Here is an 18,603-nt window from a genome sequence, read left to right on the forward strand (position 1 = left end):
ACAGCTGCCCCGTCTGCCGAAAAAGCCTCACAGGACAGAACACGGCCACTGACCCCCCGGGCCTGGCTGGGGTGAGCTTCTCCTCCTCCTCCTCCTCGTCCTCCAGCTCACCTGGCAATGAGAACCCGGCCAGCAGCTCCTGAGCAAACCGGCTAACCAGCCCCCAGGGCAACAGCAGACAGCCCACGCGCCCACGGACTGCAGCGCCACCGGGCCCGCCGCGGAGGAGGCTCGGAGGACCCACCCTTCCAGGCTGCGGAGGGAGCTCGGCCTCCCCAGGGACAACCCGGCTGGGCCGGGCGCCCGCACACACTGCCCGGGCGTCCCACCTTCCCTCCCCTTTGTCTCTGACCTCACCCTCTACATGTTCAACAGCGGAAAGGTTTTTATAATTTTAAATTCTTACTGCTTTGAAATAAATGGATGTTTGAGCTCAAAAAAAAAAAAGGCAGAAATAGATGTTTTTCTGGAACTCTCTTGCTTTTTTGATGATCCAGCGGATGTTGGCAATTTGGTCTCTGGTTCCTCTGCCTTTTCTAAAACCAGCTTGAACATTGGAAGTTCACGGTTCACATATTGCTGAAGCCTGGCTTGGAGAATTTTGAGCATTACTTTACTAGTGTGTGAGATGAGTGCAATTGTGTGGTAGTTTGAACATTCTTTGGCATTGCCTTTCTTTGGGATTGGAATAACAACTGAACTTTTCCAGTCCTGTGACCACTGCTGAGTTTTCCAAAATTTGCTGGCATATTGAGTGCAGCACTTTCACAGCATCATCTTTCAGGATTTGAAATGGCTCAACTGGAATTCCATCACTTCCACTAGCTTTGTTCGTAGTGATGCTTTCTAAGGCCCACTTGACTTCACATTCCAGGATGTCTGGCTCTAGGTCAGTGATCACACCATCGTGATTATCTGGGCCGTAAAGATCTTTTTTGTACAGTTCTTCTGTGTATTCTTGCCACCTCTTAATATCTTCTACTTCTGTTAGGTCCATACCATTTCTGTCCTTTATCGAGCCCATCTTTGCATGAAATGTTCCCCTGGTATCTCTAATTTTCTTGAAGAGATCTCTAGTCTTTCCCATTCTGTTGTTTTCCTCTGTTTCTTTGCATTGATCGCTGAGGAAGCCTTTCTTATTTCTTCTTGTTATTCTTTGGAACTCTGCGTTCAGATGCTTATATCTTTCCTTTTCTCCTTTGCTTTTTGCTTCTCTTCTTTCCACAGCTCAGTAAGGCCTCCCCAGACAGCCATTTTGCTTTTTTGCATTTCTTTTCCATGGGGATGGTCTTGATCCCTTTCTCCTGTACAATGTCACCAACCTCAGTCCATAGTTCATCAGGCACTCTATCAGATCTAGGCCCTTAAGTCTAATTTCTCACTTCCACTGTATAATCATAAGGGATTTGATTTAGGTCATACCTGAATGGTCTAGTGGTTTTCCCTACTTTCTTCTATTTAAGTCTGAATTTGGCAATAAGGAGTTCATGATCTGAGCCACAGTCTGCTCCTGGTCTTGTTTTTGTTGACTGTATAGAGCTTCTCCATGTTTGGCTGCAAAGAATATAATCAATCTGATTTCATTGTTGACCATCTGGTGATGTACATGTGTAGAGTCTTGTGTTGTTGGAAGAGGGTGTTTGTTATGACCAGTGCATTTTCTTGGCAAAACTCTATTAGTCTTTGCCCTGCTTCATTCCATATTCCAAGGCCAAATTTGCCTGTTAACTCCAGGTGTTTCTTGACTTCCTACTTTTGCATTCCAGTCCCCTGTAATGCAAAGGACATCTTTTTTGGGTGTTAGTTCTAAAAGGTCTTGTAGGTCTTCATAGAACCGTTTAACTTCAGCTTCTTCAGTGTTACTGGTTGGGGCATAGACTTGGATTACTGTGATATTGAATGGTTTGGCTTGGAAACGAACAGAGATCATTCTGTCGTTTTTGAGATTGCATCCAAGTACTGCATTTCGAATTCTTTTGTTGACCATGATGGCTACTCCATTTTTTCTGTGGGCATTAGGGGTACTCAGTTTTTTTTAATAGGTTGATATATTTTTAAGGTATTTCAGTGGACAGAGTTAGGACATACTTTTTGTTTCTTAAGAGAAAATATGTAGGTTATTTTGATAAACTTATTCCCTCCGTTTTTTCCTTTGTATCTCTTACTCTGAAAATCTTATTTCTTAATTCATTAACATCATTAATTACATTTTTTATTCTTTATGTATGTACACACACATATAGACAGAATACAGTGTTGTTTCAAACTATTAGTATCAGTATTCTTGCTAGTAAGGTGATTTAAGATTTCTATTTTTCTTTTTGTCTTTACTGTATATCTCACTAGGGATGTACAGTCAAATGCCTGTGTTTTAAAGTCACTTGTAATTTCTCACTGTATGGATAAACCATCTACTAGATATAAAAATAGGTTCGTTTGTTTCGTTCTGCTTCTGATTTTAAGAAATTTGATTTATTTTTATTTTATAATTTTGTAAAACATTTATATAGTTCCGAAGTCACCTCAAATACTTTAAAGACAAAATACTTTAGAGAAGTTTAGCTTCCATCCTTGTCTTTTCCACCCTTTTCCCTCCCTCTAGCATAGGTAATTGTTTAAAAAATTAGTTTGAGTGTTATTTTTACTAAAATAGCATACATACTGGCAATTTAGACCCTCCTTTTCATAAATAAGGCATAGTCTATGTACTTTCTGTGCTTGTTTTTTTTTAACTTGATTATGTGTCCCAGAGAACATTCCATAGCAGGAAACAGAGAGGTTTCTTCATTTCTTTTATAACACTCCATTTTGGGGGTGCACCAGAGTTTATTCAGTCCTTTTCACCTAGGTCGTTTCCAGTCTTTTACTGTTAAAATAATGATGCTGTGAATAGCCTTTACATATATTAGAGGACATACTTAAAGTACAGAATTTGAGAAAGCACACTAATAAAATATTTTTTCCTTATTTTTAAACTTTGAGCTATAGATGGAGAATTGGCTCTTATATCAAGCTTAAATAACTCATCTTGCTGCACTCAAGCTGTACTTGTCAACAGTTCTCCTGTCCCTCTAGCTCCTGGTAGCTACTCTTTTTTTCTGTTTCTATGACTCTGACTCCTATAGATACCACGTATAAATGGAGTCATTCAGTGTTTGTCTTTTTGACTAAGTTACCTCACTTAGCGTAATGTTCTCAAGGTTCGTCCATGTGACAGGATTTCCGTTGTATGTATATACCACATGGTTCAGCATTTATTTGTCCGTGGACGTTTTGGTTGCTTTCACTTCTTGCCCATTGTGAATGGTGCTGTGATAAATTAGGGTGTGAAAATAACCTCTTTGAGACAGTGCTTTCATTTTTTTTTGGATGTATACCCAGAAGTGGTATTACTAAATCATATGATAGTTTTTAATTTTTTGAGGAGCCTCTATATTATTTTTGATAGCAGTTGCAATATTTTATAATCCTACCAGTATAGTCAAGATCTCCAATTTCTCTGCATTCCTTGCCTACACTTGTTATTTTTTCTTTCTCTTTGTTTTTTGTTTTGTGGTAGTAGCCATTCTAATGGCTGTGAAGTGATACCTCATTGTGGTTTTGATTTGCATTTCTCTGATGATTAGTGATCTGAGCATCTTTTCATATGCTTGTTAGCCAGCTGTATATCATCTTTGGAGAAAAGTCTATCCACGTCCTTAACCCATTTTTTAATCAAGTTGCAAATTCAGATTTCTTACCATCACCTGATATTTTTGTTTGTATCTGGGAGAAGACCATTTAACATAGTCTTAGAATAATTGTGTTAATCTAAAATGTGAAAGGATAAGAATATGTATGAGCTAAATGTATTTCGTAATTCTTTTTTTATAGGGCTATTTAGAAACCAAAAAATACTGAGGGAATATAGAGACTTTCTGGGAAATACCAAGGTAAGAATATTTTTCTTTTAATGTTATGTTGAGTATGTATTTCACATAAAATCCTAGAATCTGTCCATGATGAAAATCTAGCATGTCTGTGATCCTATTCCAAGGTAGATCTAATCTGCTAAAAAAAAATACGTTATCTTTCCATCACCACATTTACTGCCTTATCTACAAATGTGCCAGAATACTCTTATTTTCGTTCCTACCAGAAGGAAATTAATATTGGGACCAGTATAGAAAGCTTACTTTTACTGTCCACTTCTTATTTTCTCCTGAGTCCTTCATTGGACTTGCATTCCCACCACTCCACTGAAATAGCTCTTGTCAAAGCCACTGACACTTCCACGATGCCAAGTAGTCATGTTCAGAGTCAGCCTTGCCTTTAAATTGAGCTGGAGGTGTCTCTTGTCAAGAAGTGAGCACCATACCTGGAGAAAGGGCTAGCTTTGCAAATTGTCTCTTTTCTTCTGACTTAAATTTGAGTCATTGCTTCCTTCTTGGAAAATTTAGAAATTAGCAATGATGACAACTGTAGTCATACCTTATTTGATATGCTTTTCTTTCCCATTCATCGTATTCAAAGCCTCTTAACTTCCATTTCCCTTTTGAGCCCTGCATTTCTGGCACCCCAGTGCTGCACTGAAGACCTGGATTCTCTTCGGTGGTAGGGCCTTTGTATGTTGTGTGAGTTACTTCTATGCCTTGACAGACTCCGCCCCTGCCTCTTGCTATGGAGTAATTTAGGCTGGTGAGATCTGCCTCCTGGGAAGACTTACTGCTAGCTTTATATCTTTTTTGCATGGAGGATCATCAGCACCAGATTTTTGAATAGCAGCTGTTTGACTTCTGAAATCTGTGTCACTTAGAGCCCTTTTGAAGATTAATACTCATCAGCCTTGAAATGTTACAGATTTTGAATAAAATTTCTATTATACTTTTTTTAAAAATAGTAATAGAATAAGACTTTAGTATTGAATTTCCTACTGTTTCCATATTCCTTCTAGGAACACTCACTTGAGACTCTCACTAAAGATGGTTGGTTTCCTTCTCTAAAACATAACAGGATTATTCATGTTGCCTGGAATAAAAATATCTTCTTTTTTTTTTTGTCTTTTTATTATTTATTTATTTTTTATTGGAGTATGATTGCTTCTCAATGTGTCAGCTCCTGCTGTACAACAGAGTGAATCAGCCATATGTATAAACATATCCCCTCCCTCTTAAACCTCCTTCTCACCCACCTACTTTGTATCCTTTTTCTCTCTGATCCAGACACTTCCTTCTCTTATTATATTCTTTTATATTCTTCTTCATTTTATGGGAACTCCAATAGTGAAATATATGAACTCACTATATTTTAGGTTTGGCACACGCACTCTCTCAATGTTCAGTGTTCTAACTGATATCTTATTTCTTATCCCTTTAATACATTTTCCCTTTAATATTTCTACTTCTTTGTGCCTTTCCTTCTAATCCTAATTCTCGAACTTCTTGGGATAGTCTTTCAGCATACTGGAGTGGGTGGCCACTTGCTACTCCAGGCGATCTTCCCAACCTAGGGATCGAGCCCAAGTTTCTTGCATCTACTGCATTGGCAAGTGAATTCATTACTACTTGCGCCACCTGGGATTGAAATGATAGTGTCACTTTGAAATTACTTGTAGCTCTTTGAGTATTTTATGCTGATTTTCCTCCTAGTCCTCTGAAATCTATCCATCTACTATGGATCTGTTGCTTTTTGAGATTTTGCTTCCCTTGCTGCTAGATTTCCTTGGACCTTGTCGCTGCTGCTACTGCTAAGTCACTTCAGTCATGTCCAACTCTGTGCGACTCCATAGATGGCAGCCCACCAGGCTCCTCCATCCCTGGGATTCTCCAGGCAAGAACACTGGAGTGGGCTGCCATTTCCTTCTCCAATGCATGAAAATGAAAAGTGAAAGTGAAGTCGCTCAGTCATGTCTGACTTTTCGATATCCCGTGGACTGTGTAGCCTACCAGGCTCCTCCATCCATGGGATTTTCCAGGCAAGAATTCTGGAGTGGGTTGCCATTTCCTTCTCCAGGACCTTATCGCTATTTCTGACCTAATTATTACCAACATATTTTCGCATTTTCTACAGCTTTCTCTCTCTCTCTCTCTTTTTGGCTGTGCCATGAGGCTTACATAATCTTAGTTCTCCAGGACTCCAGCAGTGGAAGAGCCCAGTCCTGACCACTGAACTGCCAGGGAATTCTCTCTTTCAGAGCAATTTGTGCTCAATGAATCTCTTTTTCCTTACTATAACATTCTGTTATCGTTTTAAAATCTCATTTTCCTTCCCTATCTGTCTTGTTTACTCCATAAGTTTTCAAAACTTTCTTCTAAAGAAATCTTTTTCATCTTCTTCCTTGAGTAGCATGTTTTCATTTTCTACTATTCCTATAACAATTTCATTTTTTCCCCCTGTACTAAGCAAACAATATGGTATATTCTCATTGTAGTAAAATGCACATACACTGGTTTTTGTTTATCAGTAAATGGCATAACTCAGAAATGTGGAACCATGGTCGGACTTTATAAATGAATCACTTTAAAGCTTGCAGCTCCCTCTTTTGTTCCGTTGTCCACAGGAACTTAGTAGGTGCTTTTTAAACCCTAACCTGCAGACCTGACTGCAAAGCATTATCAGAGTGCAAGATAAAAAGAAAAGCATTTTGTTCCCCTCATGCCACATCGGCCTTGTTTTTATCCTTTCTTCACACAAAACTTACTTCTGTCAGAATCTTTGAATGTGCTGTATACTCTGCCTAAAACATTCTTCCAGATTTTTCATGGTTGCTTCCTTCTCATCACTGAACTCCTTTCCCTTAGTATTCTAATCAAAATAGCCCTCCGTGTCATACCCCCAACTCTGTTCTATCAGTCTCTGTCTTAGTTTCTTTATTTATCACTCAGATATGACGGATTCATTCTTCCCTTCCTATGCTAGACCGTGAGATCTATGAAGGCAGGGACTCTTTTGTTTACTCTTGTGCTCCAGCATCTAGAACTGTGCCAGGTATGTAGTACTTGCCCAGTAAATATTTCTTGAATAAATTACATAAGGCAGAATACAGGACTTGCTTTAATAGAAAAGTAAAGTACAACCATAAATGTGGAGCAGTGTGAGTATTCTCTGGGGGATCAAGGAAGGCTTTACATAGAAGGGTAACCCTTGGCCAGATATGGAAGAAGATGAGTAAAGCTTAGAGAGATTATAGTGACATATGATAGCATTCCCGGGAGAGGAAAGAGCAGGAAAAGAAACACAGAAAGTATAAATTCAAAGAGTAGCCAAAGAATATTTAACTGAAGAAAAATATTCTCCTTGAATATGTTCTCTACTTGTTTGATTTCCTTTTGTTTTGTTCAGTTTTGGAATTAAACACAGTGTTATTTGAGGGCTTCAGTCTTTAGAGAATAGTCAAGAGTTAAATGAGGGGCAACAGACTTACTGGCTTTGGCTGTTCTTGTTTTAAAATTTAATAAGTTGCTCAAGAAATGGAAAATTTTAGGTTATTTCAGTTCAGTATATTTTTATCACTTTATTTCTGTTTTTTAATGTAAACAACTCAGAATTTTTCTGGGAGTAGATAGGAAATGAATTACAAGGAAATAAACAACATTCTGGACATGCACTTTCAATTTCCATTTTCCCACAATTTAAATAGGAAAGTCTAGAGAAAAAGAATTAAGTAAATCTAGTTGTGAAGAGGCATTGATAGGGGAGATATTTTCTGGTGTGTCAGAGTCACATATAATGGTCATAGTGCCTTTTGGAAAAATGTTTGAGATTTTTTTGTTTTTGTTTTGTTTTTATAGCCACGCTCTAGAACGGCATCAATTTTTTTAAAGGGGCCAGGGAAAGTGGTGATGGTTGCCATTTGCATGTAAGTACTGAAAAATAAACCTTTAAAAATAAATTACATTGTTTTTAATGTATATATATGAATATAAATTTATTACTTGGTATCTAGATAAAGATAAAAGCGCTGTATGAAAATTTTTCTTCTATTTTCATTGGTGTTTATAGAAATCTTTTTTAAAAAGTTGAGTTGGCCGAAGTTACATTTAGAGTAAACCAACCTGCATTATGACTACTGAAGAGAATCTGCCCTCTTTATTTTTCTGCCATTTAACCCGGTAGAACATAACTGATGCTTTTGCCTCTTTCTTTTCTCCTCTGTCTTCTTGGTCTCTATTATTTTGCCTACCTTTTAATCTATTGTACTGAGTAATCTATTTTAGGATATTTATTTAAGAGCATTAATTCGTAGTTCATTAGTTTGTGCTTTTATTTCTCAAATACATATACTACACGTGTCAGGAATTTTGATGTGGTCTGGAAACATGAAGGTAAAATACGTAATTCTTATCTTCAAGGACTGGAGGGGCACTAGACTAAGAGTCATTTATAATAATACAACACAGATAGTGGCAATAGGGGTGGAGAGACATGGTTAGGTTCAAAAAGAATTTAGGAGGACTGACTAGTGATGGTGCCCAGGTTTCTGACTTGGACAATTGGATAGATACTGTACTATCGCTGAGAAAAAGGGAACACTGGAAGGAAGAGTCAGGGTGGGAGCAAAGAAAATAATGGGTTCCTTTTTGAGTCTGAGGTATTTATAGGGCACCCAAGTAGAGCTGGTCAACAGAAATAATTGTTTTTGTCAATAAAGTGGGATTAGCAGCTAAAGCTTTTTATATTGGAGGAATGTGATGCAGGGTATGTAAACTGCTTAGCATAGTTTCTGTTATATAATATGGTTGTTATATAATATTATATATTAATATATAATATATATTATATATAATATATAATATTATATAATATACTTAGTGTTTATATTATATATACTGTTATATAATACACTTGATGGTTATTATTGTTAATACATATTGGTTTGAAGCTCAGGAAGGAGACCTGAATTAAGAGATAAAGACTAGAGAGTTATTAGGATATAGGGAATAATTAAAGTCATAGGAATAGTTAAGATCACGTGGAGAATGTATATGTATATACATTATAATGTATGAGGAAGGAAAAGCACTCCTGAATAAGCCTTGAAGAATGCTCACATTTAAGAAATTGGTAGAAGAAAAAAAAAAAAAAAAGCCTGCAGAAGAGACTGAGAAACAGTAAAGAGAAAGGTGGGGAAAAAACCAGGAGTCTGGTAGAAATCAAAGAAGACAGTGTTTTAAGAAGATAGTGGCAAATACCTCTATAAGATTAAAGAAACTATTAAAAATGTTTTCAGGAATTTAATAGCAAGAAACAGTATATTGTTAAGAACAATCTTATGAGGTGTTGGTGGTGAAGCCCTTGTTTAGGGATTGAAGACTGAATACAGAATGAGGAAAACTGAAACAGCAAGAGCAGACACAGTTCTTTGAAGAAATTATCTGAAGAGGAGAGGAGAAAAGGGTAGCTGGAAGGGGAAGTAAGGCTCCTCATTTATTTTTATTTATTTACTTAAAAATTATTTATTTGGCTGCACTGGATCTTAGTTGCAGCAGTGGGATCTTTTAGGCGCAACATGCAAACTCTTAGTTGCTGCATATAGGATTCTCTGACCAGGGGTCAAACCCAGGTCTCCTGCATTGGGAGTGCAGAGTCTCAGCCACTGGACCACCAGGAAGCCCCCTGCCCCCGTTTCCTCATTTATAAAATGAGGATGTTATTACTTATTAATATTTGTATAATAGTTATAGTAAAACATAATAAGTGACTAAGTACAGTGTCTGAGATAAATTATACTAGTTATTACTGTCCAAATCTGAGCACAACTAGCTTCCTCAGGAGATAATCATGTTTATTTTAGCATGTATGATCTTCTAGTATGACCCAGACTACTTGGTCTAGCTTTGTTTTCACCTCGAGCATCTGCCTAATTAAACAACCTGATCTTCACCAGTGTCGTGTCTTTGACAGTGACCTGCTGAACTACATCACGTGCTGATCTTCTTTCACCTACCTAAGACACAGTTTCCTTTCTGATTCCGTTTTGTCCAAATGTAGAACACCCTCTTTTCTCATCAGTTCTTAAGTAATTTGTTTGCACATATCATGCCTCTTTCATTTAAATATTTAGTGAAACGATAATCTATATTCTTCAAATTTGTATTCTCTTGCCTAAAGTGTAATAAACTAGAAATCTGTTTTATTTTGAACAAAATCGTGTGTGTGTGTATGTGTATAAATAAGCTTTTGGTGGGAATTTTTATCTAAACCTATGCTAAATTATCTTTTCTTTCTCTCCTAGCAATGGATTAAACTGCTTCTTCAAATTTCTTGCTTGGATTTATACGGGTTCAGCAAGCATGTTTTCAGAAGCGATACACTCTTTATCTGATACTTGTAACCAGGTGAGGGGTAAAAGCTTTCTTACTAATTTAAAGTAATATTTCTTGAGATTTTAGTCTAAAAGATGACATTTTAAAAACTGAATGATTCCTACAGTTGGGTTGTAAAAGAAAATGGAAGGTATTTTACTTTTGAATGATGACATACAAAGAATTATGATCATAGTATTTGAAAGCTGATTGTTATGCTTTAAAAGCTTTTAACAATGAAGTATAAGATTATCAGATACTAGGTATTTGGGCAGAGGCTTTTTCAAAAGTGATTCTTACATTAAATAGAAATTTGATTTAAGAATATTAGTTCTGCCCTTTGCGGCCGCGTTAACCCGGACCAGGACCCATCCTCTCCCCTACCCGAGCACCGGCCCCGGCTCTGCCGAGGCCCCGGTCCCCCAACCCTGCCTCGCCGCCGCCATGGCGGACCCTAAGTACGCCGACCTTCCCGGCATTGCCAGGAACGAGCCAGATGTTTATGAAACCAGCGACCTGCCTGAGGATGATCAAGCAGAGTTTGATGCGGAGGAACTGACGAGCACCAGTGTGGAGCACATCATTGTCAATCCCAATGCTGCCTATGACAAGTTCAAAGACAAGAGAGTGGGCACAAAGGGACTTGATTTCTCAGATCGAATTGGAAAAACCAAAAGAACGGGATATGAATCTGGAGAATATGAGATGCTTGGAGAGGGTCTGGGAGTGAAGGAGACACCCCAGCAAAAGTACCAGAGACTACTGCATGAAGTCCACGAGCTGACAACTGAAGTTGAAAAAATCAAGACGACAGTGAAGGAATCAGCCACTGAGGAGAAGCTGACCCCCGTGGTGCTGGCTAAACAGCTGGCCGCCCTGAAGCAGCAGCTGGTTGCTTCCCATCTGGAGAAGCTGCTGGGACCAGATGCGGCAATCAACCTCACTGACCCCGATGGAGCTCTGGCTAAGCGCCTACTGCTGCAGCTGGAAGCAACAAAGAACAGCAAAGGGACTGGTTCAGGGGGCAAGACCACCAGTGGAACCCCCCCAGATAGCAGCTTGGTCACTTATGAACTGCATTCTCGGCCTGAGCAGGACAAGTTCTCTCAAGCTGCCAAAGTGGCAGAACTCGAGAAGCGCCTGACAGAGCTGGAAGCCACTGTACGCTGTGATCAGGATGCTCAGAATCCCCTTTCAGCAGGTCTGCAGGGAGCCTGCCTCATGGATACTGTAGAGCTGTTGCAGGCGAAGGTGGGCGCCCTGGACCTTGCAGTTTTGGACCAAGTGGAGGCTCGGTTACAGAGTGTGCTGGGAAAAGTGAATGAGATTGCCAAGCATAAAGCTTCTGTAGAGGATGCAGATACACAGAGCAAGGTGCACCAGCTGTATGAAACCATACAGCGCTGGAGCCCCATCGCCACCTCCCTTCCTGAGCTGGTACAGAGACTTGTCACCATCAAGCAGCTGCATGAACAAGCCATGCAGTTTGGTCAGCTTCTGACACACTTGGATACCACGCAGCAAATGATTGCTTGTTCCCTCAAGGACAATGCCACCCTCTTGACTCAGGTGCAGACGACGATGTGTGAAAACCTGTCCACAATTGAGGGGAACTTTGCCAACATTGATGAAAGGATGAAGAAACTGGGAAAGTGAGCACCTTTGGGTGATGGAGGACAGGGGTAATCCCTACCCCTTTGAACTCCATTAATACCTTACACAGAGTTCCCCCTTAATTGTAACTCTTGCATCCCATTTGACACTGGGGGCAAGGGCTTCTTGCATGTGGGGCTTACACCCCCTCCTCTGAAGAGTAGTGGAAGCTGGGGATATTAAATGATGGTCTCCCCTTAGGCCACAGGGATGAGGACGTGGCCCAGCCACATGCCAGCTCCTGCCCAATACTGCTTTGCCTGGTGTGGGGGAGGATTGGGTCCTGTCCTCCAGCACAGCTTCTGTGGCTGACTGTAATACTGTACAACTGTTTCTGACCATTAAATGCTGTTGTACTCTGAAAAAAAAAAAAAGAATATTAGTTCTTACAACTATAAGAGCCAGTGGATTTGTTTGAATAAATATATAAAATAGTCATATGTGATTGATGAATTAAAATGATTTTCACAATAAACTAGTATTTTGATTTTTTCCTTGAATTTACAAATGGAGAATAATTTTTATAAAATTAAAATACCTTCTTGCTGCTGCTAAGTCGCTTCAGTCGTGTCTGACTCTCTGCGACCCCATAGACAGCAGCCCACCAGGCTCCGCTGTCTCTGGGATTCTCCAGGCAAGAACACTGGAGTGGGTTGCCATTTCCTTCTCCAATGCATGAAAGTGAAAAGTGAAAGTGAAGTCGCTCAGTCGTGTCCGAGTCTTTGAGACCCCATGGACTATAGCCTACCAGGCTCCTCCGTCCAGACTCCCTTTAATTCAAATTTTGAATACTACAAATCTAAGCCTTTTTTTAAGAATACAACATTTCTACTTGTATATCATTTCACATTTTAAAAAAGTGGCCTATTAAAGAAAACCTTTTTAGTTTTTATTTGTTTATCCTCCTATTATATAAGAATGATTTGGGAGAACTTATAACAAAAGACACAGGTACGTACAGTAAGAATATTTAAGACAAAGTTAAAAATAATAATGGTAAGGAGCAGGGAGACCAATTTTAATAAAAATTAAATCTAAGAACTCCTGTAACTCACTGTCAGATAGATTAAACCTTTTGTAAAAGTAAAGAAAAAGGTAGGGACTTCCCTGGTGGTCCAGTGGCTAAGACTCCACGCTCCCAATGCATGGGGCTCAGGTTCAATCCCTGGTCAGGAAACTAGATCCCGCTTGCCACAACTAAGAGTTATCATACCACAGCTAAAGATCCCACATGCTGCAGAGAAGATCAGAGATCCCACGAGTGGCACCTAAGACCTGGTGCAGCCAAATAAATAAATATGTAAACAACTTTTTTTAAAGATAAGGAAAAAGTACAGACACTTGCTATTAGTACTAACAATCATTTTCTTAAATTTTTATACTCAGTAATTACTTAATAACTACTATTTATATAATATTTTGCCTGTTGAGTGGGGGAGAGGTGGGTGAGAGAGAAATACATAACACACAGTAGCTATTTTGTTTTAAGTTTATGTGAACATGAGAAAATTAAAATGTAAAAATAGTGCATATTATTAATTTTAGTTGTTACTTAAAACACTGAAGACAATTTTAAAGTGTCCATACTCTGATATACTATTGAGGGTTTAAAAGCAGGTGGTAGGGGGACTTGCACTGCAGTCCAGTGGTTAAAACTCCATGCTTTCGCTGCAGGGGGCGTGGATTTGATCCCTGGTTGGGGAACCAAGATGCCGCATGCCACGTGCCACAGCCAATAGATAAATAAAAGCATATGGTAGATAGCTATGTATTAATCTGGAATAATAACCATATGACTGAAAAATCAAGTTGCAAAACATATGTACATAATGTAATGTTTCTAGCCATGATGGATACATGGGGACTAGACTCACAGTCTTTTGCTATAAACAGCTGAAAAACTATGCAAAGTATATTTAACAGTATTTTCAAACATTGGACATTAATAGTGCCAAGACTGTGATCCTTGAGGAAGGGGAACAGGTGAATTAAATTATGATCACTCTGATTTTTTTGCTTGGAGGCACTTTTGGGATAGTGGAGCAGGGTGGGTTACCATCATTGAGTTGAGAAGGTAGAAATTAGGGTTCAGTGAGTCTGAGGTGGCTAGAAATTACAAGGCAGATTACACAGAGGAGGGAGCTATGCAGACAAAAAGCTACAGAAGTCTACATAGGGTTTTCCTTGAGTTGAATCTTTGCTGAGGTTTTGTTACGCATGAGTCGGGTAAAGCACCATGAGACTAGGCAAAGAACCAGCAGGGAACATTAACCTGAGTAATCCCTAGAGTTCAGAAAGGGCTTGGATTAAGTTCTGACTTTCTAAGGTTGAAAGTCCTGACGGATTACCCAGGCTTAGACTTTGGTAGTAGGGCTAAATTATCTTAGTTGTTAAGTTTTAGAACCTTTCTGACAAAACTCTAGAGCATCATACTGATTTGCAAGTAACTTAATTACCTGCCAGAACAAAGCCCTACGCTTATTAAAAGTAAGACAACAAATTCTAGACATGCAGTATAACGTTCATGGTGTCCATACCTAATTTGAAAAATTTGTATTAGACAACCAGGAAGCAGAAAATTTGACATTCAACGAGGAGAAAAATTAGTCAATAGAAACAGACTCAATTGACATACGATAGAATTAGCAGACAAGGATAAATGGCTATTAAAGATGCATTCATATTATGTATCAAAAGAAAATACGAATATAATGAGAAGAGAAATGGAAGATAGAAAGACGAACCAAGTGGAAATTTTAGAGCTGAAAAATATCTGATATGAAAAATCCAATGTATAGAATTAAGAGCAGATTAGACTTTGGAAAGCATGATCATTAAACTCAAGTAAACATACGACTGTAGAAAGCATTCATACTAACACTAGAGTGAAAAAAGACTAAAAAAAGAAAATGAAGGGAGCCTTAGACATATGGGACGTTATCAAGAGAATTACATCAAACATGTAAGGAAGAAACAATAACCAGTAGTACAAAGATTTTCAGATATAGAGGAGAAGGAAACACTTTTCATTTCCTCTAATCAGGCTAGTGCATCACCGACTTGATGGACATGAATTTGAGTGAACTCCGGGAGATGGTGATGGACAGGGAGGCCTGGCGTGCTGTGATTCATGGGGTCGCAAAGAGTCAGACACGACTGAACAACTGAACTGAACTGAACCCTGATTGTTGTTTAATTGCTAAATTGTATCTGACTCTTTTGCAACCCCAAGGACTGTAGCCTGCCAAAATCCTCTGGGATTTTCCAGGCAAGAATACTGGAATGGGTTGCCATTACCTTCTGAAGGAGATGTTCCCGACCCATGGTCCAATCTCCTACATTGGCAGGTGAATTCTTTACCACTCAGTCACTATGGAAGAGCACCTTAACCCTGATCTAAAATCTTAGATAATGCAAGAAAAAAATATGGACCTATATCTCTCATTAACATAGATGTAGATATCCTTTCAGTTCAGTTTAGTCGCTCAGTCGTGTCTGACTCTTTGCAACCCCATGAACCACAGCACACCAGGCCTCCCTGTCCATCAACAACTTCCGGAGTCCACCCAAACCCATGTCCATTGTGTCAGTGATGCCATCCAACCATCTCATCCTCTGTCGTCCCCTTTTCCTCCTGCCCTCAATCTTTCCCAGCATCAGGGTCTTTTCCAATAAGTCAGCTCTCCGCATTAGATGGCCAAAGTATTGGAGTTTCAGCTTCAACATCAGGCCCTCCAGTGAACACCCAGGACTGATCTCCTTCAGAATGGACTGGTTGGATCTCCTTGCAGTCCAAGGGACTCTCAAGAGTCTTCTCCAACACCACAGTTCAAAAGCATCAATTCTTCGGTGCTCAGCCTTCTTTATGGTCCAACTCTCACATCCATACCTGACCACTGGAAAAACTATAGCCTTGACTAGATGGACCTTTGTTGGCAAAGTAATGTCTCTGCTTTTGAAAATGCTATCTAGGTTGGTCATAACTTTCCTTCCAAGGAGTAAGCGCTTTTTAATTTCATGGCTGCAGTCACCATCTGCAGTGATTTTGGAGCCCCCCAAAATAAAGTCAGCCACAATTCCCATTTATTTGCGATCAAGTGATGGGACCAGATGCCATGATCTTAGTTTTCTGAATGTTGAGCTTTAAGCCAACTTTTTCACTCTCCACTTTCACTTTCATCAAGAGGCTCTTTAGTTCTTCTTCACTTTCTGCCATAAGGGTAGTGTCATCTGCATATCTGAGGTTATTGATATTTCTCTCGGCAATCTCGATACCAGCTTGTGCTTTCTCCAGCCCAGCATTTCTCATGATGTACTCTGCATAGAAGTTAAATAAACAGGGTGACAATATACAGCCTTGATGTACTCCTTTTCCTATTTGGACCCAGTCTGTTGTTCCATGTCCAGTTCTAACTGTTGCTTCCTGACCTGCATATAGGTTTCTCAAGAGGCACATCAGGTGGTCTGGTATCCCATCTCTTTCAGAATTTTCCACAGTTTATTGTGATCCACACAGTCAAAGGCTTTGGCATAATCAATAAAGCAAAAATAGATGTTTTTCTGGAACTCTCTTGCTTTTCCAATGATCCAACGGATGTAATGTTGAAGAAGCTGAACGGTTCTATGAGGACCTAAAAGACCTTCTAGAACTAACACCCAAAAAAGATGTCCTTTTCGTTATAGGGGACTGGAATGCAAAAGTAGGAAGTCAAGAAACACCTGGAGTAACAGGCAAATTTGGCCTTGGAGTACAGAATGAAGCAGGGCAAAGGCTAACAGAGTTCTGCCAAGAGAACGCACTGGTCATAGCAAACACCCTCTTCCAACAACACAAGAGAAGACTCTACACATAGACATCACCAGATGGTCAACACCGAAATCAGATTTATTATATCCTTTGCAGCCAAAGATGGAGAAGCTCTATACAGTCTGCAAAAACAAGACTGGGAGTGGACTATGGTTCAGATCATGAACTCCTTATTGCCAAATTCAGACTTAAATTGAAGAAAGTGGGGAAAAGCACTGGACCATTCAGGTATGACCTAAATCAAATCCCTTATGACTATACAGTGGAAGTGAGAAATAGGTTTTAGGGACTAGATCTGATAAACAGAGTGCCTGATGAACTATGGATGGAGGTTCATGACATTGTACAGGAGATAGGGAGCAAGACCATCCCCACGAAAAAGAAATGCAAAAAAGCAAAATGGCTGTCTGAGGAGGCCTTACAAATAGCTATGGAAAGGAGAGAAGCAAAAGCAAAGGAGAAAAGGAAAGATATAGCCGTTTGAATGCAGAGTTCCAAAGAATAGCAAGGAGAGATAAGAAAGCCTTCCTCAGCAATCAATGCAAAGAAATGGAAGAAAACAATAGAATGGGAAAGACTAGAGATCTCTTCAAGAAAATTAGAGATACTAAGGGAACACTTCATGCAAAGATGGGCTTGATAAAGGACAGAAATGGTATGGACCTAAGAGAAGCAGAAGATATTAAGAAAAGGTAGCAGGAATACACAGAACTGTACAAGAAAGATCTTCACGACCCAGATAATCACTAAGGTGTAATCATTCACACTCATCTAGAGCCGGACATCCTGGAATGTGAAGTCAGGTGGGCCTTAGTAGGCGTCACTATGAACAAAGCTAGTGGAAGTGATGGAATTCCAGTTGAGCTGTTTCAGATCCTAAAAGATGATGCTGTGAAAGTGCTGCACTCAATATATCACCAAATTTGGAGAAGTCAGCAGTGGCCACAGGATGGAAAAGGTCAGTTTTCATTCCAATCCCAAAAAGTAAGGCCAAAGAATGCTGAAACTTATCACACAGTTGCACTCATCTCACACGCTAGTAAAGTAATGCTCAAAATTCTCTAAGCCAGGCTTCAGCAATATGTGAACCGTGAACTTCCAGATGTTCAAGCTGGTTTTAGAAAAGGCAGAGGAACCAGAGATCAAATTGCCAACATCCACTGGATCATCGAAACAGCAAGATATCCTTTCAGTTCAGTTTAGTTCAGTTCAGTCTCTCAGTCGTGTCTGACTCTTTGTGACCCCATGAATCGCAGCACACCAGGCCTCCCTGTCCATCACCAACTCCCGGAGTTCACCCAGACTCACGTCCATCGAGTCGGTGATGCCATCCAGCCATCTCATCCTCTCTCGTCCCCTTCTCCTCCTGCCCCCAATCCCTCCCAGCATCACAGTCTTTTCCAATGAGTCAACTCTTCGCATGAGGTGGCCAAAGTACTGGAGTTTCAGCTTTAGCATCATTCCCTCCAAAGAAATCCCAGGTCTGATCTTCAGAATGGACTGGTTGGATCTCCTTGCAGTCCAAGGGACTCTCAAGAGTCTTCTGCAACACTACAGTTCAAAAGCATCAATTCTTCGGCACTCAGCCTTCACAGTCCAACTCTCACATCCATACATGACCACAGGAAAAACCATAGCCTTGACTAGATGGACCTTTGTTGGCAAAGTAATGTCTCTGCTTTTGAATATGCTATCTAGGTTGGTCATAACTTTCCTTCCAAGGAGTAAGCGTCTTTTAATTTCATGGCTGCAGTCAGCATCTGCAGTGATTTTGGAGCCCCCCAAAATAAAGTCTGACACTGTTTCCACTGTTTCCCCATCTATTTCCCATGAAGTGATGGGACCAGATGCCATGACTGT

The 18,603-nt window shown here is 39.7% G+C and overlaps 2 protein-coding genes across 2 annotated transcripts in view; both read left to right on the forward strand.

Moving 5' to 3' along the window:
* Positions 1–18,603, forward strand: part of SLC30A9 (solute carrier family 30 (zinc transporter), member 9) — a 90,292-nt gene that overhangs the window by 34,744 nt on the left and 36,945 nt on the right. The window contains exons 7-9 of the mRNA XM_010858852.1: positions 3,874–3,932; positions 7,770–7,837; positions 10,214–10,316. Coding sequence (XP_010857154.1) covers positions 3,874–3,932; positions 7,770–7,837; positions 10,214–10,316 — 230 coding nt within the window. The remainder of the gene's footprint in view (positions 1–3,873; positions 3,933–7,769; positions 7,838–10,213; positions 10,317–18,603) is intronic.
* LOC105002308 (dynactin subunit 2) lies at positions 10,384–12,310 on the forward strand. The gene has a single exon (XM_010858851.1). It carries the CDS (start codon positions 10,728–10,730, stop codon positions 11,937–11,939), a length of 1,212 nt encoding a protein of 403 aa, XP_010857153.1. The 5' UTR covers positions 10,384–10,727; the 3' UTR covers positions 11,940–12,310.

The sequence above is a fragment of the Bison bison genome, unplaced genomic scaffold, assembly GCF_000754665.1.
Source record: "Bison bison bison isolate TAMUID 2011002044 unplaced genomic scaffold, Bison_UMD1.0 scf7180017864451, whole genome shotgun sequence".
Lineage (NCBI taxonomy): Eukaryota > Metazoa > Chordata > Mammalia > Artiodactyla > Bovidae > Bison > Bison bison.